This window comes from Saimiri boliviensis, chromosome 18 (assembly GCF_048565385.1).
Source record: "Saimiri boliviensis isolate mSaiBol1 chromosome 18, mSaiBol1.pri, whole genome shotgun sequence".
NCBI classification, from domain to species: domain Eukaryota; kingdom Metazoa; phylum Chordata; class Mammalia; order Primates; family Cebidae; genus Saimiri; species Saimiri boliviensis.
This window is the reverse complement of record NC_133466.1, coordinates 21,656,375-21,684,175: the sequence shown is the minus strand read 5'-3', so window position 1 is coordinate 21,684,175 and position 27,801 is coordinate 21,656,375. Positions and strand designations below refer to the sequence as shown.

Below are 27,801 nucleotides of genomic sequence, written 5' to 3'. Positions count from 1 at the left end.
TAATGTCAGCAGATCTGAAATTAGACTATACAGCTAGAAGAAGCTAGTCACTGGCCCATGTTTTGATGACAGTGTCTTTGTGCTGAAAAAAAAAAGGGTCTTCTTTCTCTGCAGGTGCACCATGACAGGGTGAACAGCTTGGTGAATGGTGCAACCTCTGCAGTCAGAGTAAAAACAAACAGTCATGTTTATGCCATATATTCAAAGATGGGATCCCAAGACAATAATATCTCCCTCTCATCTCCCAGAGTATACCACCTTCACTTTTGACACATATCTCCAAACTAGAGTGTAACTCCTCTGACATCCAGCTTAGACCCATTGGACTTCAGAGAGTCAGCCACTCAGCACAGACTGAAGAATTTACAATTTTTTAAAAGGGTCTATGTGCATTTGTTTGCGTTTCTCCTGTACTTTGGACAAAACCTACAAATAAATTTTGGATCAAACCTGCAGCTGAAAAGACATGCAGATTAATCAGGAGATTAAGGAAACATGAAAATTATAAGAATATTTGAAAGCTTAAAAACATTATGTAGATATCTTAAAATTTGTATTTTCAGATATGATTTTAGTAGTTCTAAGACTTTTGTATGCATCAGTATTCTGCATGTGTTTCTGAACCTTAGAGTTGTAACATAATGTAATTCATACACTCTCTAAATAATTTACAGTTATTAATTAGAGTTGAAATATACACTGTGGCATTTATTTACAGTATTCACATAGAAAAGGCCATAAAGCTGTCCTCCTGGCTCTTGCTCAGTACCATTTATAAGGCACATTATTATGTGACCTACAGTGACCTTTTTTAATTCCAGCAAATAAAGTACGTTTGAATTTGACTGCCATTTGGGATTTTTGTTTTTATTTGTATTCATTTATTTTTGAGATAGAGCCTAGCTCTGTTGCCCAGGCTGGGGTACAGTGGCGTGATCTCTACTCACTGCAACCTCTACTTCCAGGGTTCAAGTGATTCTCCTGCCTCACCAACCAAAGCAGCTGTGATTACAGCTAATTTTTGTGTTTTTGCATAAACAGGGGTTCACCATGTTGACCAGGCTGGTCTCAAACTCCTGACCTCAAGTAATCTAGCCACCTCAGCCTCTCAGAGTGCTGGGATTACAGGATTCCAGGTGTAAGCCACCATGCTCAAACCCAATTTAAGATTTTATATAAATGCTTGATTGATATGCCAATTGAAATTCACACATACTGCATATTTGTCAGTCAAGTTATTTATATATAATTAGCCCATTCTCACACCACTATGAAAAAAATATCTGAGGCTGAATAACTTATAAAGGACAGAAATTTAATTTACTCATAGTTCTGCAATCCTGGGAAGCCTCAGGAAACTTACAATTATGGCAAAAGGCAAAGGAGAAGCAGGCACCTTCTTCAGAGAGAGGCAGGCCAGAGTGAATGCCAGCAGGGCAAATGCCAGACATTTATAAAACCATCAGATCTAGTGAGAGTCATTCATTATCACTAGCATAGCATGGGGAAGCTGCCCCCATGATTGAATTACCTCCATCTCGTTCCACCCTTGACACACGGAGAATATAGGGATGAAAATTCAAGGTTAGATTTTGGTGGGGACATGGAGCCAAGCCATGTCATATTTTTTTTTCTCTCTGAAAAAAATTTATATTCATTTTTAATTTTTTCCCAAAGTTTAAGATTATTTCTAATGTAACATGGACAAAAGAGGAAGAGATTAATAGAGAAATTAATGTTAATGTGTCTCTAAATTTTGATGTTCCTGGAGTAGAGTTTTCAGTTATATCCTCACTGAGATTTTTTTTCCTAATGCTGCCTGCTTGAAATAATGTAAGTAATGGATAGATTAAAATAACACACACAAGAAGGATTTTATAGCTATTTTGAAAACATGGGAATATTATTTCAATATCTCAGCTAAACTTTTAATTTAATTGGATAATATATAAATGAAATTAGACCAAATATTTTGCAGTCTTATTTAGTACATAATACTGACATTTTTCTTGAAACTTAGCTACAGTTTAGTAACATAATTGTGGTGAATGCAAAGAATATACATTTCGTATTTTCATAAGACATCATTATTTATGGTGATGGTTGAATAATTAATTTATTTATTCTAACATTTTAACTACCCTCTTTATCTGTTTTATTTTTTTTCTCTCAAACGCACATGAAATTGTTTTCCTGCACCTCAATAAAATGTTTATGTTGTATAGAAAAAGCAGAAGTAACATATTCCCTCAATAATTGAAATGTGGTTTTTGTTTTGCTATCTACTTTCTGTGGTAATAAAAATTGACTTGTGTGTACTTTCTTGTAATTTCAAGAGAACTTTCAGGTGTTTATGTAAGTTCTGTAAACCAAGCATATTAAGTGATACAGGTAGCAATTTTCCTTAGTTTCTAGTTCTCGTAACACCATATGCTTAATAATGGCCATTCCCATTCCATTAGTTATGTTTTCTTTATACTTGTTTGTCCATAGATGTGCCATCCAGTCCCTATGGAGTGAAGATCATAGAGCTGTCACAGACCACAGCCAAGGTTTCTTTCAACAAACCGGACTCCCACGGAGGCGTGCCTATTCATCATTATCAAGTGGATGTCAAAGAAGTGGCGTCAGAAATCTGGAAAATAGTACGCTCCCATGGAGTTCAAAGTGAGTCCATAATTTCAAACTAGGTTGATTAATTCAAACTGAGCTTCAATATACCTGTATGATTAGGTTTTTCCATTTCCTGCAGCATTTTCTTTTCTTTTGATAAAGTGGTGTTGGGATGATATTTCCTGCACCCTGTTCTTCTTGATAATAATTCTAATACAGAGTGAGTAGTTTCCATCTTCAGTAAAAATGAAAGAGCCTAGTAGAATCAGCAGAGTTCTGATTTCTGAGAATCAGCAGAATTCTGAGGAAAAAAGTTACTTTACAACAATTGCTCACAAACTGGATATGATGGATGGCTTTTATGAAATGTGTGTTCATGTTTCATTTATTAATATTTCTCTCAAAAGTAGTTGTGAAAGTGAAACTGCAAAACGTAGGTGCCTTGTATACTCATGAAGCCAGCTACAAAAATCTATATGATTTTATATATTTATATTTACTTTCTGTATTTTTATATTTATATTCACTTTTACATTTCTATTAAAAAATTAAAATAATTCACAGAATTTCTTTTCACTTATGTAAAATGTCATCATCTTGTGAAAATGTAGTTTGTTTTCTCATTAGGAAGAGACAAAACTAAAACAGGAAATAATATGAAATTACCAATCTTAGACTCTGTTGTTTAAGACAAAGAACCATATTGAGTGTTCCAAAAGCGTGGCATAAAATGGTTAGGAAATTAATGCTCCTTTGATCTGTTTTATAAGAAACCTACCTTGACCCTAACACATATGTAGGGTTCAGTAAAAAGCAAGAGCCTCCCTGAGAAGGGAACAGGGAACCAATCCTGGTGAACATAGAGAGAAAGCAAATGAAATCATCCTGGTCTCATCTGTGTTGACACCTACTGTTTTAGCTTTCACTGAGGGTAATATGGGTTTTGGATAGAAGTATCAGAAACATTAATTGGTCATTTATCATGTACCATATACTTCAAATAATGTCCTCAAACTGATGAGCTCATATTATTTCATTGGTGAAACACTTGGATTGTATTTTCTGTGAAGGTTACATGGTTCAGGAGAGATTTTTAAAGTCAGTGCCCCAAAATCAGTGAGTAAGTGGGACCAAAGACTATAGTTTTTAAAAAATTTTATTAACCTGGATGCTGGAATATTGTGCTACTTAATTTGTTTTGTTTTGTTTTATTAAAAGTGAGAAAAAGAAAAGGAGGATGCTAGGTGAAAAACAGAAAGAGAAAATACATCATTTCTTAAACTGTATAAAACTCAGTGTTTGTGCTCAAGGCAACCATGCAGAAAATTAATATTAAGTCTGAATTTTATAGAAATTGAACACAGCACAAAAGTGCTGCCCCACCCTAGCCCTGCCAAACCCAGGAAAAGGTTAATAGACTGCCTCCGGACTTCTTACAAAGCTGCAGCATCATGGAGAATTTATAGTGACCTTGATCTGGCCAAGTTGATCAAGGTAAAAATCCTGACATTGTATCTCATGTATCCATCTGTCAGAGGCAGATTACTATGCTTATAAAACTGAAACATAATAACAAAGCACATTAGTTACTTTAAAATGAGAAATACTGTCACAGAAATTAGAACATTCAGAGTCTATATAAGCACATATTTTACCTGTTGGTATATTATTTAGGATACAAAATGAGAGTCAGAAACTTGTTTGATGAATCTAGAATACGAACTAGGGAAATTGCATGAATAGAATTTTTTTTTTTTTTTTAAGTGTAGAATTTTTTTTTTTTGTGTCCCAAGCTGGAGTGCAGTAGTGCAATCTCGGCTCACTTTAACCTCCACCTCCTGTGTTCAAGTGATTATCTTGCCTCAGCCTCCTGAGTAGCAGGCATCCGCCACCATGCCTGGCAAATGTTTGTATTTTTAGTAGAGACAGGGTTTCACCATAATGGCTAGGCTGGTCTGGAACTCCCGACCTTGCAATCCGCCAGCCTTGGCCTTCCAAAGTGCTGAGATTAAAGTGAGCGACCATGCTTGGCCTGAATAGAATGTTTAATAGCTTCAGACTGGGACAGTTTAAAGCTTGCCAGTGAGAATAAAATACTCTAAAGTCTTGTGGCTAGAGATTTGTCACAGTGATTTCAGGAAAATAACTGCATTAGTACTTTTTTTCTGTTTCCATTGTTAACTCATCTTCCATACGTATGTGAATGAGTACCTTAAAATCAAGTTACTGTCATGTAGTCAAACCATTGTATGATCTCAACTCAGTGCAGTATAGACATGAATTTTAAATTTTACTACTACTTTAAGCCCTTCTTTTTTATTCTCCCTTTCAGTTATTTAATAATATATTTGGCATCTCCAAGTAATAGAAAAAAGCAATTCAGCATTGGTGGTATAGTGGTGAGCATAGCTGCCTTACAGAATAAAGTCAGTCCTGCACAATTTAAAACTTATAATAATGTTTAATTTCACATTCATTGTCTCTGACCTCCATGAACGATAGACCTCAACCTGGGGAGCTTAATGGTGACATGAAATACATTTCTTGGGAAGGTGAAAGAGATCAAATACCTCTTATGGTTCTGGTGTTGTAGAACTCATTGGGCTGTCGCTGTCACCTGCCCTCTGTGGGATGGGCATCTAAGTACCTGCCCCTTGGGGATATGTGACTGGAGTGCAAGCACACTAGAAGGCTTTTAAGAGGCAGAATATTCTTCATAGGATGCTGTTTAGCTTGAGCTCTTTAGACACTTCCTCGCCCTTTACTTCAGCAGAATTTCTTTTAAGTGTGACTGTCGCCCACCAACTTTATGCAATATACCCTAGACCAAGAGAAATGTTCCACATTTTCACTTAGCTAAGATGTGAAAAACTGCATTACTTCACAGCTGATCTCTTCCTCAAGTTTTCTTTTTCTGCATTTCAAAGAGACATAGTAGATGAATCCTCTATAAAAACAGAAGTCCAAATTGAGATGCAAATATCAGATCTCTCTTCTCATCTCTTGTGCCAAAAAATTCAGTGGATTCTGTTAACCTCTTGGGCTTATCTTCACTTAGTGGGAGGAGGAACATCACTACACTTTCTTCTGGGTGGAAGACTTACTGGTTTCATCAACCTTTTTTTTTCTCCTTTCAGTTTTCTGCTTACAATATGGGGAATGGGAAGGTCAGGGTGCATGGTAGTTGGCTCTCAAGGCTGGTGTTGCAAACCTAATTTAGCCTCTTCTTCTTTAACCTTGCCGAAGGTGCTTTTTCTCAGATGTTTACTGTTTGATGTATTTTTTCTTCTCTCTATGAATTGTCTCAGTTGAAAATTCTAGCACTGCAGCAACATGCCCCCTCAGTCTCCATATAGTTTCTTATCACTGTGCTGGTGCCTATGTAATCTGATTTATTTATTGCTGCATTTATACTTTATATCTCAAATGATTATGTGATCTCATTTATATATAAAATGATGTTTGGGGAAAATGAAGTTTTTAAGGATTTCTTAGTGTAGACTCCATATTTGTATAGCAGGAATGAATATAAATAATGACTAAAAGAACAATATAAATGCAGTGGGTAGCCTGGGAAAGAAGCTGACTGATTCCGTTAGGACCACTCCTAGCATTGTAAGATATGTGTGTCTGGGACTTATTATTTTTTTAGGAAAGAGATGTACTATTTTGTAAAGATATTCATAAGAATAACAAATGATTTTTGCATATAGATACATGAAATGTGTTACAAATAAGCATAGTTATATGTACTATAAATTGGCAGCAATGATTTGATTATTGAAACATGTATCATAGTTTTGACGTAAACAGTCTATTTTAATCGAACATATTTTCATTGTGTTCCTGTGATTTCAGTGAGTCACTATATCCTTTAAAGTAACATTTCAATCTTACTCATATTTTCCCATCTGACTGACTTAGGTCCTTTTAACACTGCCCAGAATTATTCTTTTAACTACCTATAGCATGCTTTCACAATCAGTCCTGAAAGTGCTCTAACAGGAAAATTCCCTCTTCCCCCACAATGAATGACTGCCGGTGACGCCAGATATGTGTGTGTGTGTGTGTGTGTGTGTGTGTGTGTGTGTGTGTGCGTGTGTGTGTTTCTTTTCCTGAGATGGAGCCTCCCTCTGTTGCCAGGCTAGACTGCAATAGCAGTCTCTGCTCACTGCACCCTCGCACTCCTGGGTTCAAGCAATTCTCCTGCCTCAGCCTCCTGAGTAGCTGGGATTACAGGCACACAGCAAGCCCAGCTAATTTTTGTGTTTTTAGTAGACACGGGGTTTCACCATGTTGGCCAGGCTGGTCTCGATCTCTTGACCTCATGATCTGCCCACCTTGGCCTCTGAAATTGCTGGGATTATGGTACCCAGCACCAGGCCAGAAGCAACCTTCAAACAGAAGCTAAGGTTCTGTAGAACTCGTTGGGCTGTTGCTGTCACCTGCCTTTTGTGGGATGGGCATCTAAGTACCTGCCCCTTGGGGATGTGTGACTGTAGTGCAAGCACACTAGAAGGCTTTTAGGAGGCAGGATATTCTTCATGGGATGCTGTTTAGCTTGAGCTCTTTAGACACCTCCTCACTCTTTACTTCAGCAGGATTTCTTTAATTACCACTGCGCCTGGCCAGAAGCAACTTTCAAACAGAAACTAAGGTTCAAAGTGTTTATGAGAGATTAACACATTTTTGGAAAGAGTGGAGATGAAGCAGAAGTCAGCAAATGTAGTGAGCTACAGTTCAGGCTCCAGTGGCATGCCGGGAGTTGTCTTTGTTGTTGTTGTTTTTTGTTTTTAAGGTATACAACTCTGCCCTGCACATAACATTACCTTGATCAAGAAACCAGGAGACTTCACTGTAATTCTTCCACTGGGCCATGCCAGAAATGTTACTCATTTCTTCCAACCTCTATTGTATTGAGAAACATCAGGCTCACCACATCAATTACGTGAGCAATTTATACTATGTGAGCAATCAGTAGTTATGAATTTTCGAAGAAGTATTTATCTAATCCCCCACCAAAACTCTGTGTGTGTGTGTGTGTGTGTGTGTGTGTGTGTGTGTTTAGCACACCCTTTTGTTTCCTTTCAAGGATACTAAGGATCCTGATTTTATGCGAGGATCCCCACTTCATCTACTGATTTTGAATATTTTTTTTATCCCACTGAAGCCATTCAAAACCAATCTTCTACATCAAAGACCCATGCAAAACCTCTGAGAATCTGAGTACCAGGGATATATTCAACAAAACTGCCACAGTTTATGGAAAAAACAGTTATATGGCTGTTCTTCTAGCTTCCGGTCTCTCCATACAATTCATTTTTGATGTTTCAGAGTTTGCCTTCCTTTTCTGTGAGATAATCAGTGGATTTGAAAATATTTTTGAAAATGATATACCATAGTTTCTAGGTATACTTTGAAGGCTTGTTTTTCTGGCTGTTTAGGAGAACATACTGTTGAAAATCAGTATGCATATTTAAAACACAAACACACACACACACACACACACACACACACACACACACACATATTTGAATACTAAGGAAAAGCTTGTTTGTGCCTTTGTTTTATAAATCATAGGTTATGTTAATCATATATCTTAAACTTTAAGAGATCTGTGTAAGCACTATTATACTCATTGTAATTGAAGCATTTGTTAGAAGATAGATTTAGGTTTATCTCTGAAAATGTAGATACACATGGTCTCAAAATTTCAGCTATCTTTTTCCTCTGAACAGCTTTATTTATTTATTCTAATTTATAGGAATTTAATGTTTAGTTACTTTTCCTTCTTAGTAAATATATATATATATATATAATTTTTAATATACTTATTGATATGTCTACTTCTAATTGCAGATATCACCACTCAGAAATAAATATCAGCTCTTGTTGGATTGCAGTGCTATTTAGGAGGAAAATTTTTACATAAAAATTCTCCTGTTAGTAGATTCTAATCTTAAATAAATCACTAACAGATTCTTATTTATTTCAGCTTCTCACTGTGCACCTGGTCCTAGATTTAAGGTACAAGGGAATCCAGGTCTGTTATTATATTCTTTTTGAAGATTTAGCTGAAGCCATACTAATTATCAACCATGATGTGACGTGAAACTGATTTTCAAATTGTAAGAAATTGTGAATAAATCAAATATCAACAACTCAAACTATTCAGTTATAGAATGTCTGTCAGTCTCTTCGTCTTGAGTGAGAAACATGTATCACAGGTGTAGCAAGACTTTTTGGTTAGAGAAGCTACAGGAGCTATTCATTGACAAACCATATAACATTTTATGGGCTCCATACACTTCACTGGGCACTTAATAAAGAGAAAATACTAACCTTACAAATAGCTACACTTTGTTTCAGCTTTCTTAATAAAAATGATAATATCAATATCTTAAAATATCAGGCCAGGCGTGGTGGCTCACACTTGTGATACCAGCATTTTGGGAAGCTACAGGAGAATTGTTTGAAGCTCGGAGTTCAAGGTCAGTCTGGGCAACAATGCAAGACCCCAGCTCTCTCTAAAAAAATATTTTTTAGTGGTTGGGTATGAAGGAATGGGCCAGTAGTCTCAGCTTCTCAGGAGGCTGAGGCAGAAGAAGCACTTGAGCCAAAGAGTTTAAGGCTGCAGAGAAACAGGACCGTGTCACTGCACTCCAACCTGGACAACACAGCAAGATACTGTCTTTAAAAGCATTAAAAATAAAAATAAATAAGTACCTTTAAATGGAGCATCAAACAATTCTCTCAAATAAGGTAATCTGTTTTAATTTTGTTTGGGGAAATATTTAGCAAACTAGAATCACAGAGCGAAGTCTTTTCAATCCCAATCAAAAGTATTGTGTTTCACTTTGTAAGACCCAAGGTTATAGTAGAATGTCTCTCTCTTCCTGAAAATAAGAGAGAGATTTTTTTCTTTGAAAATAATAGCATTTTCTAAATACAACTTTCATTAGAAGCTATTAATTTCTAAGTTTTTGTTTTATTGGAAACTATTACTTTTATTGGAAACTATTAGTTTTTATTATTTTCAGAAATTGAAAAGAGAAATAGCTGACTATAATTAGGAAATACCTACACAGTTGTATTTTTTAAATTTTTTTCAATGCAGAGTTCCACTAAACTTTCAATGTGTCTTTGCAGGTTATGCTTGCAATATAATATTTAGTTTGTAAACACTGTAATTAAGATTATGTACATGCTGTATTATTGTGTATAATTCCAAACTTTTTTCAGTTTTCTTTTTCTTTGACAGAGTTTCACTATTGTTCTGGAGTTCAGCACTGAACTCTAGATTAGCCCAGGCTGGAGTGCAGTGGCACGATCTTGACTCACTGCAATTTCCGCTTCCTGGGTTCATGTGACTCTCCTGACTCAGCCTACCTAGTAGCTGGGATTACAGGCATGTGCCACCACGCTGGGCTAATTTTAGTTTCCTTCATGTTGGTCAGGCTGATCTTGAACTCCTGACCTCAAGTGATCCACCCACCTTGTACTCCCAAGGTGGTAAAATTACAGGCATGAGCCACCGTGCCCAGCCTTGAGGTTTTAATTTTAGCAAAAGTTTACATTTTAATAAAAGTCTGGTGGAAAAAAACAATACTTATGGTAGAGGAAATTATTTTCAGTTTGGTAGAACAGTAGTGCTTTATTGTTATCAATATACATTTTTTTCTGAAAGGATTTTGAAGTATACATTTTGATTTAAAAGATATACCTGTTCTTGATGGGTCAGTAAACTAATTAATTTTGAATAAAGGCCTAAATTAAAATATAGTAAACTTTAGTAGATCCAATACTGAAATCTTGGGTGCAGATATGCAAAGTACCAGCAGTAAATGTAGCCAGCATTCAAAAACAAATTATTTCTATTTCTTTAAATGACACATGTTGAAAAGTTTTTAAAATACCTATGGTACACATTGTCAAAGAAAACTACTCTTGCATCCTAATAAACAGCTGGGGATGTATAAAATGTATTCATTTATTCAAATGTAGAACACGTGTATGTTCATTCATATACTGAGTCATTGGTTCAATTAGTGAAAAATAAGAGGCGGCTAATGAAACTTCCCAAATTTCCTAAAACAGACGAGCTGACTCATGGAGTATGTTTAACTCCTGCTAGCCCAGTTGCGCAGCAGTGACATTCTGCTTTAGTCGTGGCTAAGGTTGTGGAAGAATGTCTCTTAATATATCTGGCTCAACATGCTTCAGTTAACTGTTGATGTAGAGATTCAAGCTTACGTATTCTAACAGTTTGAAATTTTAAATAACATATCATTAAAATAACATTTTACTTAAAAATAATTTGATTTTTATAGCTGAGTTCAAAGACAGTACCAAAAGTACTCAGACTCCCTTCAACCAGCCTCCCTTAATGATAACATACCATCATACGGTTATCAAAACCAATGAACTATCATGGGTACATTAGTAATAAAGAAACTACAGAGTTTATTATGAAATATCATTTTTAACAGTTTTCCTCTATTGTAGTTTTGTCCCATTGAAAATAAAAAGAGACTGGACACAGTGGCTCATGCCTGTAAACTCGGCACTTAGGGAGACCCAAGTGGGCAGACTACTTGAGCTCAGGAGTTCAGGATCTACCTGGGCAACAAACACAGTGAAACTTCACATTGACAAAAAGTACTAAAATTAGCTGGATGTGGTGGCATGCGCCTGTGGTCCCAGCTACTCTGGAGGCTGAGGTAGGAGGATCACCTGAACCCAGGAGGCAGAAGTTGCAGTGAGCTGAGATTGTGCCACTACATTCCAGCCTGGGAAACAAGGGAGACCCTATCAAAATTTTTTTAAAAAATTCAGAAATTCTATTCAGCAAGTGAAATGTACATGTACTAACCAAGGTTACTAAACCTTTTAGATGAATTTTACTTTTTGGGTTTTTAAAGACCATTTTTAGGTAGAAATATAAGCCAAGTTAACAATTAAACTTATTTGATTGACTCATTTAAATAAGTTGAATTAGCAGGGTTTCAAATAATAATTCATTAAATTCTTCCTAACCTATAGTCCTCCAAATCAAAAGTTTCAAATACGCTTTTCTCTCTCACTCATCATACCTACTCTCAATTTGTAGATTTTTAAATTCTAAAACTGTTTCTGTTTCAGTAGAACTTAATATTTACATCACCTTCAGGTAAACTTAGTGCAGGTTTCATGAGAAACCCTTACATGTTTCATATCTACATAACTAAAAGGCACTTATGATTTCGTGAAGCATAGAATACCAAAAACAGTATCTTTTTAAAGTGACATCCTAGTGGATCTCCAGTTGTCATGAGATCCCAAATATTCCAGTTCTGGCACAAAGTGATTACTCATACCATCACTTCAAAATGGTGATCATCTTTATTTATTTTGGTTATATTAAACAAAACATACGTTTTTAAAAACCTGATTACTAAATATTCTCCAACAAACATATACTTAGTATATACTATTAGTGATCCATGCTTTTTAATATTTGGACTGTTTGAGTGAATGAAACAAAAAAATTATTTCCCCTTAAGGAGCTTACATTCTAAAAGATGGATTGAGATAATTTTTATGCCCTATTTCATAGGTTTAAAAGAGTAATGTGGGGAAGGCAGGAAAAGAGGGATTGAAAATATTGAAATCGTTCGGAGACTTTAGCATTTTAAGTAAGGATTTGAGGATAGGTCTTATTGGAAAAATGATTTTTCAACAGAGACTACGAAAGATGAACATGGTATCCTGAAGAAAAGCCTTCCAGGCAGAGTAAGCTGCTAACGAAAGTCCCCTCAGGCTGGAGTGGGCTTGTTTGACTAAGGACCAAAGAGGTCAGCATGGTAGCATTAGAGAGAAAAAAATCAGATTGAGTAAGGAGATGCAATCAGAAAGGTGAGGTTAGGCAAAGGGACACTTTATATACTGAATATGACCTGGCAGTACTGACATCACCTGAGGAATTGTTAGAAATTCCGACTCTTGTATCTTTTCTCAAATCTATGAAACCAAGACTTCATATTAACAACGTGACCAGATATTTACATACACGTTAAAATTCCAGAAGCCCTGATATAACGCATTGTAAGATCACACAAGACTTCAGTTCTTTGTCTGATTTTCACAGGAGATCCATTGGGGTGTGAAGAGTATAAAGAACTGAAATATTTTAGGATCACTCTAGCTACTGTGTTGAGAGAATTGTGCAATAAGGCAGAATAGTTCAGAGGCAATGGTGGTTTTCTAAATGAAAGATGTGGCCGGGCACGGTGGCACACGCCTGTAATCCCAGCACTTTGGGAGGCTGAGGTGGGCGGATCAGGAGGTCAGCAGTTCAAGATCAGCCTGGCCCAAATGGTGAAATATCGTCTCTACTGAAAATACAAAAGTTAGCCAGGAGTGGTGGTGTATGCCTGTAATCCCAGCTACTCAGGAGGCTGAGGCAGAAGAATTGCTTGAACCCAAGAAGCGGAGGTTGCAGTGAGCCCAGATTGTGCCACAGCCCTCCAGGCTAGGTGACAGAGGGAGACTCCATCTCAAAAAAAAAAAAAAAAAAAAAGAAAAAGAAAAAGAAAGAAAGATGCACGACACTCAATCCAGACAGTGACAGTTGAGGAGGGATGGGAAAAGGTTGTCAAATTCTTGATGTATTATAAAGGTAGTTTTCAGAGAATTTCCTTAGATGGATAAGAGCATAGAGAATAGAACATAGGGTGGAAATAAACAAAATAAAGAAGTTGAAGCTGATTCTGACATTTTATACCTAAAATCTCAACTAAACGTTTGCAAAGATGAGAAAAACTGGGTGCATCTTGTTCGGTGAGTGTAAATCAGCCTTGTGAATTAAGACTTAAATTGCTGTCTTTAATCCACTTAGGAATACCATGAAGGCAATAGAAGATGGCTAAAGAGAGGTCTAGACTGTAGGTATAAATTTAAAAGTCATTTGCATTTAGATGTTTAAAATCATGATACTATCAAATCAACAGAGGGATAAATGTAGAAAGGGAATAGAAAAGGCCCATAGACTGAGTCATTATCTGGTTTACTTATATTTTAGTATATATTTTCTTAAAGATGTTTGCTGTATCATAATGAGTTAGCTGAAGTGTGACTTTTCTAAATTTATGAGGAATTTTCTACATTGCATTATGGTGCCACTAAAAATAATAAAAGAAATTATTGCTACTAGTCTATGTTACCTGAGATATTTTTAGGGGGAGATTTACCTCAAAAGATATTCCATATGACATGATCCTTTCTCTTTCTTCTTCCCTTCCGCTCCCACAAACACTGGATTATTTTAACTATACAACATTTTTCTTTTTTCTTCTCTTCCCTACCGTGCTTGCTTTCTGTGTTGTGGAAAAATATATTACTATATATTTTTATGTATATTGGCAGACATCTTTTATAAACAATGAATTAATGATTCATTTGGTCCATTGACACGAATCACTGATAATTATTCCATTTTTCAAATGCCATATCATACCAGAGCTTCTTTGGGTAACAATTCTGATGAGATGGGTCTAAACTTCTCCTTTTAAGTAATCAATGAGAAATACCTTTTCTCATTATAGTAGAGGTGGTTATTCTCTAGAAAGACCTATAGATTTCCCAGAAGCTCAAAGTCATTGTAAAATAATTTCCAGTTGTGCTTCAAGGTGTTTATCTTGCAGTGTTTTTTTGAAACTAAGTTGTTTACAATTGCCTGGATGTAACTGGATTTCACTCTATCATACCACTCAATTTCACTTTTTATAGAAAACCTTTAAAATAATCAGTATTTGTACAGGTTATCAAAGAGAATGCTTCCAGTTTTTGCCTATGCAATGCCATATTGGCTGTGGGTTTTGTCATAAATATCTCCTATTATTTTGAGATATGTTCCATAAATAGTTTATTGAGAGTTTTTATCTTTATTTTTTAATATGCAAGGATGTTGAATTTTATCAAAGGCCTTTTATGCATCTGTTGAGATAATCGTGGTTTTTGTCATTGTTATGTTTATGTGATGGATTACACTTATTGATTTGCATATGTTGAACCAGCCTTGCATCCCAGAGACGAAGCTGACTTGATCGTGGTGGATACGTTTTTTGATGTATTGTTGGATCCAGATTGCCAGTATTTTATTGAGGATTTTTGCATTGATGTTCATCAGGGATATTGGCCTGAAATTTTCTTTTTCTATTGTGTCTCTGCCAGGTTTTGGTATCAGGATGATTCTGGCTTCATAAAATGAGTTAGGGTGGAGTCCCTCCATTTCAATTGCTTGGAATAGTTTCAGAAAAAAAATGGTACCAGCTCCTCTTTGTAACTCTGGTAGAATTCAGCTGTGAATCCATCTGGTCCTGGGCTTTCTTTGGTTGGTAGGCTATAAATTACTGCCTCAATTTTAGAACTTGTTATTGGTCTATTCAGGGATTTGACGTTTTTCTGTTTTAGTCTTGGGAGGGTGTATGTGTACAGGAATTTATCCATTTCTTCTAGATTTTCTAGTTTCTCTGCATAGTGGTGTTTATAGTATTCCCTGATGGTAGTTCGAATTTCTGTTGGCTTAGTGGTAATATTCCCTTTATCTTTTTTTTTTTATTGTGTCTACTTGATTCTTCTCTCTTTTCTTCTTTATTAGACTAGTTAGGGATCTATCTATTTTGTTAATTTTTTTCAAAAAACCAACTCCTTGACTCATTGATTGATTTTTTTGTATGGTTTTTCGTGTCTCTTATCTCCTTCAATTTTTCTCTGATCTTAGTTATTTCTTGTCTTCTACTAGCTTTTGGATTAGTTTGCTCTTGCTTCTCTAGCTCTTTTAACTGTGATGTTAGGGTGTCGATTTGAGATCTTTCTAGCTTTCTGATGTGAACATTTAGTGCTGTAAATTTCCCTCTGAACACTGCTTTAGCTGTGTCCCAGAGATCCTGGAACATCATTTCTTTATTATCATTGGTTTCAAATAACTTCTTGATATCTGCCTTAATTTCATTATTTACCCAAGAATCATTCAGAAGCAGGTTGTTCAATTTCCATGTAATTATGTAGTTTTGTGTGAGTTTCTTAATCCTGAGTTCTAATTTAATTTCACTGTGGCATAAGAGACTGTTTGTTATGACTTCAGTTCTTTTGCATTTACTGAAGAGTGTTTTACTTCCAACTATGTGGTCAACCTCAGAATAAAAGCCATGTGGCTCTAAAAAGAATGTATATTATGTTGATTTGGGTTGAAGAATTCTGTAGATTTCTATTAGTTTCACTTCATCCAGAGCTGAGTTCAAGTCCTGAATATTCTTGTTAATTTTTTGTTTCATTGATTTGTCTTATATTGACCATGGGATGTTAAAGTCTCCTACTATTGTTGTATGGGGGTCTAATGCTTTGTAGCTCTCTAAGAACTTGTATTATGAATGTAGGTGTTCCTGTATTGGGTGTATATTTATTTAGGATAGTTAGCCCTTCTTGATGAATTGATCTCTTTGCTATTTTGTAATGCCCTTCTTTGTCTTGTTTGATATTTATTGGTTTAATGTCTGTTTTATCAGAGTCTAGGACTGTAACCCCTGCTTTTTTTTTTTTTTTTTGCTTTCCATTTGCTTGGTGAATTTTCCTTCATCCCTTTATTTTGAGCCTATGTGTGTCTTCACAAGTGAGATGAGTCTCCAGAATACAGCACACCCGTGGGTCTTGACTCTTTATCCAATTTGCCAGTCTTTATCTTTTAGTTGGAACATTTAGAACATTTATATTTAAGGTTAGTATTGTTATGTGTGAATTCGATCCTGTCATCCTGATGCTATCTGGTTATTTTGTAAAGTAGTTGCAGTTTCTTCATAATGTCATTGGTGTTTATATTTTGGTGTGTTTTTGCAGTGTCTGATATCAATTTTTTCTTTCCATATTTACTGCTTCCTTTAAGAGCTCTTGAAGGGCAGCCCTGGTGGTGACAAAATTCTTCAGCATTTGTTTTTCTGGAAATAATTTTATTTCTTCTTCACTTACGATGCTTAGTTTGGTTGGATATGAAATTCTGGTTTGAAAATTATTTTCTTGAAGAATGTTGAATATTGGCCCCCACTCTCTTCTGACTTTTAGGGTTTCTGCTGAGAGATGCACTGTGAGTCTGATGGGCTTCCCTTTGTAGGTGACCTGGCCTTTCTCTCTGGCTACCCGTGACATTATTTTTCTTTTATTTCAACCATGGAGCATCTGGTGATTATGTGTCTTGAGGTTGACATGCTCGTGGAGCGTCTTAGTGGTATTATCTGTATTTTCCTGAATTTGCATGTTGGCCTATGTTGCTGAGTTGGAAAGTTCTCCTAGGTAATATTCTGAAGTGTGTTTTCCTCTTGTTTCCATTCTCCCCATCTTCTTCGGATATTCCAATCAGTAAGTCTGGTATTTTTACGTAGCCTCATATTTCTTCACTCACCACTTCTATTCCACATAGTATTGGAAGTTCTAGGCTGGGCAATCAGGCAAGAGAAAGAAATAAAGTGTATTCAAGTAAGAAGAGAGGAAGTCAAATTGTCTCTGTTTGCAGATGACATGATTCTATATTTGGAAAATTCTGTCATCTCAGCCTTAGTATCCATTAAGCTGATAAGAAATTTCAGCAAGTTTTGAGGATAAAAAATTAATGTGCAAAAATCACAAGCATTTTTTTTTTACCAACAATAGACAAGCAAAGAGCCAAATCATGAATGAATTCCCATTCACAATTGCTACAAAGAGAATAAAATACCTAGGAATACAGCTAACAAGAGAATGTGAAGGACCTTTTCAAGGAGAAGTAGAAACCACTGCTCAAGAAAATAAGAGAGAACACAAACAAATGGAAAAACATTCCATCCTCATGGATAGGAAGAATTGATACTGTGAAAATGGCCATACTGCCCAAAGTATGCTATTCCCATCAAACTATAGTTGACATTCTTCAGATTAGAAAGAACTACTTTAAATGTAATTGGGAATCAAATAAAACTCCATATAGCCAAGAAAATCCCAAGAAGAAAGAACAGAGCTGGAGGAATCATGCTACCTGACTTCAAACTATACTACACGGCTACAGTAACCAAAACAGCATGGTACTGGTACCAAAACAGATATATAGAGCAATGAGCAGAACAGAGACCTCAAAAATAAAACCTTACATCTACAACCGTTTGATTTTCTGCCAACATGAGAAAAACGAGCAATGAGGGAAGGATGTTCTTTTCAATAAATGGTGATGGGAAAACTGGCTAGCAATATGCAGAAAACTGAAAATGGACCCCTTTCTTACACTTTATACAAAAATTAACTCGAGATGGTTTGAAGACTTAAATGTAAAACCCATAACCATAAAAACTATAGAAGAAAACCTATGCAATTCAATTCAAGATATAGGCATGGGTAAAGACTTCATGATGAAAATACCAAAAGCAATGGCAACAAAAGTCAAAACTGATAAATGGGATCTAATTAAACTAAAGAGCTTCTACACAGCAAAAGAAACTATCATCAGAGTTAACAGGCAACCTACAGAGTGGGAGAAAACGTTTGCAATCTACCCATCGGACGAAGGTCTAATATCCAGAATTTACAGGAACTTAAAAATTTACATTAAAAAAATCAAAAAGTAGGCAAAGAATATGTACAGACACTGCACAAAGGAAGACATTTACATGGCAAGAAACATAAAAAAAGCTTAAAATCACTGATTTTTAGAAAAATCCAAATCAAAACCACAATGAGATACCATCTCACACCAGTCAGAATGGTGATTAAAAAGTCAAAAAATGATAGATGCTATTGAGGCTGTGGAGAAATAGGAATGCTTTTACACTGTTGGTGGGAATGTAAATCAGTTCAACCATTGTGGTTGTTAGGAATGTAAATTAGTTCAACCATTGTGGAAGACAGTATGGTGATTCCCCAAGGATCTAGAACCAGAAATACAAGTTGACTCAGCAATCCCATTACTGCGCATATCCCCAAAGGAATATAATTCTACTATAAAGACACATGCACACATATGTTTATTGTAGCACTATTTACAGTAGCAAAGTAATGGAACCAACCCAAATGCCATCAATTTTAGATTTGATAAAGAAAATGTGGTACATATACATCATGGAATACTATGCAGCCATAAAAAAGGAATGAGATCATGGCCTTTGCAGGGACACGTATGAAACTTGAAGCCATCATCCTCAGCAAACTAACACAGGAACAGAAAACCAAACACCACATTTCTTACTCATAAGTGGGAGTTGAATAATGAGACACAGGGAGGAGAACAACACACACCAGGGCCTGTTAGGTTTGGGGGACGAGGGGAGGGAACTTAGAGAACTGGTCTATAGGTGCAGCAAACCACCACTGCATATATATACCTGTGTAACCAACCTACACATGTACCCTGGAAATTGAAGTTAAATAAGTAAATTAATTAAATAATCAATATTTGGCTTAAGCTTTTAACTACAGATTTTAAAATGTTAATGAGTTACAGTGCTTTAAAAATTTTTTCCAGTAGAATATTTTCTATGATTATGCTACTTCCAACATAAATGCCCAAAGAAAAAAGACTATCATTTCTAAATGACTATATTTCCTATGGTAAAGGAAAAATTGACTATAAAATTCATCTGACTATGTTAAGAGAAATTGCAATAAACTTATGAATTGCAAAATAAGAAGAAAAGTAATCCACACTAATTCCATATTTTCAGTGAAAGAAAATTTGTTCTGATTTGCATGTTGTGAAAAGTTTCTGTATGTTAAAATTCAAACAAGAGTATCTTGGACTGTGTTCATTGTGCCCATAAAGATATCCAAAGCTAAATTAGGATGTTGTATGTAATTACATTCTTAATGAATTTAAACCATGTAGATCAAAGTATACAGGAACTAAGCTAAGAGAAAAATTGAACAAAATAAGTTTTAAGTAAAATTACTTGTTTGCTAGAAACCGCCTCACATATCTTAAGATGAAGACACAAATTCATACATAATTCTGTACTCAGTCTGGTCTCTGCTGTATGATAAGTAGAACTTACATGCAGATACTTTTTAAATTTTTCAAAAAAGTTAATGGGCTTTTCTGTGCATGCATAATTTTTTGAATCAAACAAATAAATAGTACAAAGAAATGATATTAATTTATGCAAGAAAAATGTTTGTGAGTAGTGAGAAAACAAATATGAATATTTCATGAGTGTTTTATAGGATTTTAATCCACAGGAGGAGAATGAAAATTTTCATAATTCCCAGAAACTTAAAGAAAAAAAAAAAATAGAGCTCATCTCACTGCTCAAACATACACTCTTCTGGCAAATTTAAAATTCAGTGTAAATATGATCTTTGCTAGGATGTGACTTTTAAGTCTCTAATCCCAGTGAAGAATTATTGTGGGCTATCATGCATATTTAGATAGTGAATTTTATTGATGGCACATTTTAGAATATATTTAAATACAATAACGACAAAAAGTGTTACAATTATGCCAACATATACTACTGTATTAAACATTATTTGACTCTTGAATTATTAAAATTACTTACTACAAACATTAAATATTTTCTTTATTATAGTATATAAATGTTCTCAAAGGTTGAGGAGGAGTATGGAGCCATTTCACTGTTCATTGAATAGCTTAAGATGCTTATATCAGGAAGATTCTAATGTTCTCTCTCAATAGTATAGTGCCATCCTATAGGGAGTAATGGAGTGATGAATACCACAGACTGGCATGATCATATATGATCTCCAAGGCTGGTACTGTACTGGTTCTTATTGCTTTTACTTTATATGTAGTTCATGGAGATAATATTATTAATTTTTCTTATTGTTGTCACCTTGTGTTCTTTTTCTGTATATCAATGTCTGTTCATTGTTCTTTTAATCTCTTAAACTAATTTACTGCTTTAATTTTTTAAATGAATGCATTTTCTTCATTTGCCTTTTTACAAAACCTCTATTGCACATAACAGTGCTACTTAAAGATATATGTATTCCAGGGTATTTGAAAGATCAATCATTAGGATTCATGAAGATAAACCAGAAAATATTTTCAATTTATCTTATCAAATCATATATATTACAGTTCAAATTATCACATTTAATAAATGATTGACAATGCTATCTATGTATATATGCTGGGGTGTGTGTGTGTGTGTATATATATATGTATGTATGTATGTATGTAGTGTGGATATTTATATGCTCTTTTAATATATGCGTGTGTGTGTGTGTGTGTGTCTGTGTGTGTGCCTCATGTATCTTAGTATGTTAGCCTCTTTTTATAAATTAGGAGACAGAATTTTGCTCTGTTACCCAGGCTGGGATACAGTGGCACAATTATAGCTCACTGAATTCTCCAAAACCTGGGATCAAGTGATCCTCCCACCTCACTCTCCTGAGTAGCTGGGACTATACCTGGCTAATTTAAAGTTTTTCTTAGAGAAGAGGTCTTTCTGTGTTGCTCAGGCTGGTCTCAAATTCCTGGCTTCAAGTGGTCCTCTTGCTTCAGCCTCCAAAAGCAACTGGATTATTAGCATGAACCACTGTGCCCTGCCTTAGCCTTTCTTTTCAGCCATACCTCATATATTTCCCCTACATAAATACTTGGCACTTTCATGGCTGTCCACTTATGTCCATCATGCATTTTACCTACTTTCTTAACAGCAGTCATATATATATATAGATGATGGAGAGGAGGAAAAACAAATATTATATATGTGTGTGTGGAGATTATATATATATATATATATATATATATATATATATATATATTCACTCTATAGTAGCTATTGCTCATACTATTGGTATTTTACCAGCTGCTCACTTGTTAAGCAATATGTTATCAGTCATGCCTCTCTGTCTTGAATGCACACCAGAGGACCTCTTTATGGTTCATGTGGTTCTTTGAGTCTTCCATATCATTTGAGATGAATGAATGAATGAATGAATGAATGGATTACAAAATTACTAAGTTTACTTACTCTTAAATAAAATTAAATAGTTACCATTTCCAAACATATAAATTATCACCATGTCCAGGTCAAATCAGTTTACACCACCTAAGCAAATTCATTGTTTTATTCTTTTTGGAATTTGCAGAAAGAGGATCCACAAGCTTTTCTGGGAACTAATGTTGTATAGTTAGCTGTTCTTCAACACTAATTCTAATGAATATGAGTAACCCTTCATTCTACTTACCAAGATTTTAAAAAATTCTATTCTAGTATTTTCTTTTATTCTAAATCCAGACATAAGTAGACATTTTAGTAAAATGGAAATAGTAGTTTCTCTTTCTCTAAAGCACAATCTTAATTGTTTCTGCTTCTTTCTCCCATCCTTTAACTTAAAAGTAGCATTTAACCACTGTGTAACATGTGCTGTTTCTACTGGGTTGTCTAACATTCAAGAAAAAACGGAATCACCTTTGGTGACAGGATAAGCCTGTGCAGTTCTGGTAACCTGGGAATGTCAAGGAAAATAAGATAGATCTCACATCACAAGAAAATAGTGTATTTCATGAAGCTGCTTCAACTTGGAAACTAGAGGTCTTCATCTGCACAGTTTATTGTGGCACAGAAACATATAGCAAAAAAAAAAAAAAAAGAAATAGGTATAAGTCTCAAGCCCCATGATTTTCTGTCCATGTTGGTGTTATCTTTTTCCCCATCTATTGGTTGGGCCACTCATACTGCATTCTTTATCTTCAATTCTCTTTCTTGACAAGTGATTCTCACTTAATTCTACAAATATTTGTCCTGCCTACTCTATTTCTTGAGGCTCAGATTCCAAATTAAGAAATGCTCCTTTTTCTTCATTTTAGGATATAGTTCATTAGTGACTTTATCTCTTATGTTGCATAATTTTCAGGAGGTTATTTATCTCCTCTGATTTATAGATGTGAACTGAGCACACACACACACATGTGTATGTATACATATACACCTGTATAATGTATATACACATATATACATATGTATATGTATATACATTCAGATTCTAACACAAATGACTTCCTATGTGATCTCTTAATTGAAATGATATATGCCCATTCATTTAATTTAACAAAAATTGTAAAGCATCTACTATATTTAGGGAGATTTTGGAATTTTGAAGTACTAGAGATTCCATAGTGAAGAAAGTAATACAATGATTGTCTTGATGGCATTTACATTCTAGTGGGGAAAGATATGTTTATAGATGCATTGATAGATAAAATATCAATGTACACACATTAATATATAATGTTTAATATGTCAAAATGTATAATTTTAAAACATTTAATAGTTTAAAGTATGAAGAGAAATAAGGCAGAGCAAGATGCTGTATAAATGGGTTAGGAATGGGACTAATTTTATAAAAAAGAGTCAGCAAGAATCTGTGAGAATGTGATGTTTAAGCGGAGCCCTGAATGAAATAAGGGAATCATCACATAAGTAACTAGGAACACCTAGCCTCGGCAGAGGTCAGTACGAAGGGCATCCTGGCTGGAATGACTTGATCAGAGAGAGGAATTAAATGAAGTAAGAGTAGACAAATAGCCAAGCTGATGTTCCATTGGGTCTTACAGGCTATGGAGAAGACTTTGTATTTTATTCTTAATGTCATGGGACATTATTGAAAGTCTCATAAGTAGTTCTAGAAAGAAATATAAGTGAGGTCATTTTTAAGTACTGACATTATATGCAACAATCTTGCATGTTCTTCACATGTACCCCCAAACCTAAAATGCAATTTAAAAAAAAAGGAGTCATTTTGAATAGGAAAGATTCTTTCTTAAATTCTCCTTTACCTCATTAAGCAAAATTCTGGAATTAAAGAAGTAAAAGTTACCTCCTGTCATATGTTTAGTAAAGATGAAGAATCCTTAGTGCATTGTGTCACTTTATATACATTTTCCTTCTTTTCCTGGATTAAACAAATGATTCTGTGCTATTTTTGAAATTTTTATCTTTACTCATTCTCAAAATACTGAAATTTGGTTTTCCCCTCTATTATTCTTGAATTAGTCCTTAGAATATAAGGTGATGTTTAGCATTAGGGTTTTTTGTTTTTGTTTTTGTTTTTGTTTGTTTCCTTCTTTGGTATGGTGTTTTTATTCTTGAAACACAGAGGTGTACAATGACAATAATTTATCATCCAATGAATGTCCTTCTGACTTTTTAAGTGAAGATATGATGAAGTTAACTAGGATATCTAGTTACAGTGTGGAAATTAATTGATCTAACATTGTAGAAATTTGACCACCCACCCTTTTCTAAATATATATAGACGTACACAGGAAAACCATGCTCTTCCTGTACTAATTACAAAACTATAGAGTGATTTTTTTTTTTCACGCATTAAACAACTAACGCCTAGTGTGCCAAGGCACTGTTCAAGGAAGTGAGAATATAATAACAAAAAAATTCTTTCCTGATTTATGTTAAATTATATGTTTGAAATGTGTATGTTTGTGTATACCATTGGAATTTTATTTTATTCTGCCAACTGATCTAATTAGATAAATTCAGTCAGTATATTTGAATCCCACATTAAAACAGCTATTTTTTCCATTTGCTTTTATTACTGTTTGTGGTGAGTTTGATATATAATTTCAAGGTGTTACTATCACTACCTTATGTATCTGTAGAGCTCATAAATATGAACCCAGATCATACAGCTAATATATGACTGTTTTCAAAATAATATCTATTAGACTTTAAAACTATTTTTAATAACTTTCCTGAATTTGTCACTTTCAGCAGGTATTAATCTCATTAATGCTAAACTTTGTGATCCTAGGTTAGAAAACCTATTCAAGATAACTTCAGAACTTTTGATATACATATATGTCTGGCTAAATATAAGTGTTAGCTTTCTCAAGAATCTAAATGCTGGTAGGCTTTAAAAAAATCAGGACTTTCAGGAGAAAACACTGGCTCTTTGGTTTTGTAGCAGATATGAAGTACCAAATTTCTTAATAAATAGAAAAAGAAATATATAACAGAAACAGGTTGCACTTGTCTTTCTCATTAAGCAGGTGGTTAGTACCAATATTTGCATTTTCATAGCCTTAGTATACATCTTCCTTCTCTAGATACAAGGGGAAATTAACACAAATTTGCCTAAGGATAACAATTAGAATTACTAATTTATTATTATTTGCATTTTGTTAAGCTTAACCAAATACAAATGAATTTCATAAGGGAAGATTATACATGTTTTTATATCTGACGTTATAAATTTGTACACCCAGTAAGATCACATAGTTCCTTTCCCAAATTCCAACATAATCTTCCACTCAGAGTCCTATTAAAAGGAAACCTATTGCAAAAAAAAAAAAAATTGTTTCATTTGTACTATCTCATGACTCAATACAGCCTGCAAATGCCAAATTAAAAGTCATTGTAATAATATCATTTCATTATGTTTACATTTTTACCTACAATTCTTTGTATTTACTGAAACTTTAATTTAGAGATATTCATTCTTTGAGTTCTGAAATTCAAGATTCAGGTAACTTTTTTTTTTCTTTTTAATTCCGGAGGAGATCCAATTGAATAATTCAAATGAACTTCTTCAGTTTCTATGACATACTCATAAGAAAATGAACTATTCATAGATACTTTTATTCATAGAATTAGTGTCCTCATAACTTAAATTCTCCAGAAAACATATTTTAAAGTGTTTTGTATCAAAATAATGTGTAATTCCTCAAAATAGCACTAGAAAAATACAATATTTTGGTAAAATATTTAAATTATTATTTAGGAATACATTTATTGTAACAAATGTTTAATGATGTAAAAGTTGTGGCAAACCATATCAACTCATTTAAAATATTTAAATAAATAATATGAAAATGAAACAAATTTGTATAAAGCAACTACAAAGGACAGAAAGAAACGTACATGTTTCCAAATATCTTGAAAGATTAGTAGGTTTTTATGTCTTGAATGTCATTGAAAATAAGAAGCAATTTATTAGAATTAATGGAGATATCTGGGTTAACTATAAAGAAGAATGACTTAGCAAAGACAATTTTATATATTATTATGAGTTTCTCCCAAATATAATATTAAAACTGCCTTAAAAATAAGAGAGAAAACTTAAAAATAAGAAACAAAATACTTAATGTTGTATTTGGTGCCTTGATCTCAAATCTTGTTCATGTTCTAACAAGGCCTCTGGGCTTTGTGTGTGATTTGGCATGTTCCATAGTAGAGAATATAAATGATATAGCAAGAACAGTTCATTCTTCATTATTAGGAAATTTGACTGGGAGTCTTGAATGTCATATATGAAATAAATGGATTGATTTCATAGTTTAAGAAATGACAGAATATACTGGCCAGAGTATATAATAGTAACAAGTGACTGGTATGTGCATCTTTCCTACAAGAGGCCTAAGAATCAAATTTCTATCTAATTAACTGGAGAATCCAACTGACTTTATTATGAATGTTGATAGATATGTTTAATTAGCTTGATTTTGTGGTGATTATTTCAGAATATATGCATATTTTAAAACATCAAGTTAGACCTCTTAAATATAAACTATTTTATTGGTAAATTCGCTCTTAATAAATTTGGGAGAAAAGCATGTACAATATTATCATTTTTCTTAGTTTATCATTTGTATTTATATTTAATATTTTATTGGGAGATAAACATTTTCCTTATAATTCATGTTTATGAGGATGTTTATTTACAAATTGTTTTCTATACTCTAGTTTTAGGTTAGGTGAATATAGAGCTATGGGTTTTGCAAAGATTTAACAAGATAGAATCATATTCAAATCCAAACTCTGCTGCTTAGTGGCTAGTTCATCTTTCTGAGCCTCCCTTTACTTGTCTAGGAAATGGAGAATGTAACCAAACTCTGTTAGTTTAAGTATTAAATGAAATAGCATCAGACATGACTTGAATAGTATATTTTTCCCTAAAACAAACTTTAACTTGGAAAACTAAATTTTTTTTCAATGTTCAGCAACATGAGTAGAGTGCATTTGTAATAAAGGGTAACTACTATAGATTTAACAAGTGCTTCTTTAAAAGTGGTGATTCGTTTGGTATAATTTTTTAAAAATGCAAATTCAGGAACTAACGACTGAATTATTTTACATTTAAAATGTGTAGGCTCGATGAGGGCTGAGGACAGTATTTATGGTATATGATATGTGCCCTCACAAGATCCTTGTAATAAAAATATTTTCACAGTATAGTAGCTCAATACAATAATGCGGGCATGAGCAATAACTGAAAAAATTACATAAAGATGTCATTAGGAAGTAAATAGATAAAATGAAGGTTAGAGTTTTTGTAGGCACAGAGGAGAGAGGAGCATTTAATTGCAAAATCTTAACTTATCCCAGTTGACCTGCCAAAAAAAATTTAAAAGTTTGTGGCAGAAAAAGAATTTGGCAGTGTGAATATTTTGGGATGTTAACAATTTTGTGAGTGAAGTGCAATTTTCTGATTATCTGCTATCATCAAGGTATTTTATGAATATTTTGTTAAAAAACTATGGATTTAGACGATAGAAGAAAATGTTTAGTAATTATATATTTTCAATATTTTACATACTGAATGGACCTTGAAAAAAATTCAATTAAATTTTTCTTGAATAAATAATTTTTCATATACTAAGAAGTATTATATTTGAAATGAAAAATAGTATAAATTGTTTATGACACATATTTTGTTCAATGAAACTGTTATGTTTTTAAATTAATGTTTTTATATAAGGGAAAGTTTTTCTATTTCAGTAGGCCATCTGATTTTAAGGGTAATACGTATTTCCTATATAAAATCTCACAGCAATTAAACCCCAATTATAAAATTGTTTATTTTTATGTGTAACTGATACTAAGTTATAAGCAGTACAATAAATAATGAAAATTTAGATGTGCTGAACTGTGATCTTAAAATAATGCCATCAACATATTATTTTTGATAGTTTGTTTATTTGAGATGGAGTCTCATTCTGTCGCCCAGGCTGGAGTGTTTGTGGCACAATCTTGGCTCACTGCAACCTCCACCTCCCAGGTTCAAGCACTTCTCTGCCTCAGCCTCCCAAGTAGCTGGGATTACACGTGCCCACCACGGCACCAGCTTTTTTGGTATTTTTAGTAGAGACAGGATTTCACCGTCTTGGCCAGGCTGGTCTTGAACTCTCGACCTCATGATCCACCCACCTTGACC

General features: G+C 34.1%; 1 protein-coding gene across 6 annotated transcripts in view; it reads left to right on the top strand.

Moving 5' to 3' along the window:
• Positions 1 to 27,801, top strand: part of NCAM2 (neural cell adhesion molecule 2) — a 504,760-nt gene that overhangs the window by 403,153 nt on the left and 73,806 nt on the right. For all 6 annotated transcript variants that reach the window (XM_003934329.4, XM_010344887.3, XM_074389453.1 and 3 more), the window contains one exon: positions 2,494 to 2,667. In XM_003934329.4, the coding sequence (XP_003934378.2) occupies positions 2,494 to 2,667 (174 nt within the window). The remainder of the gene's footprint in view (positions 1 to 2,493; positions 2,668 to 27,801) is intronic.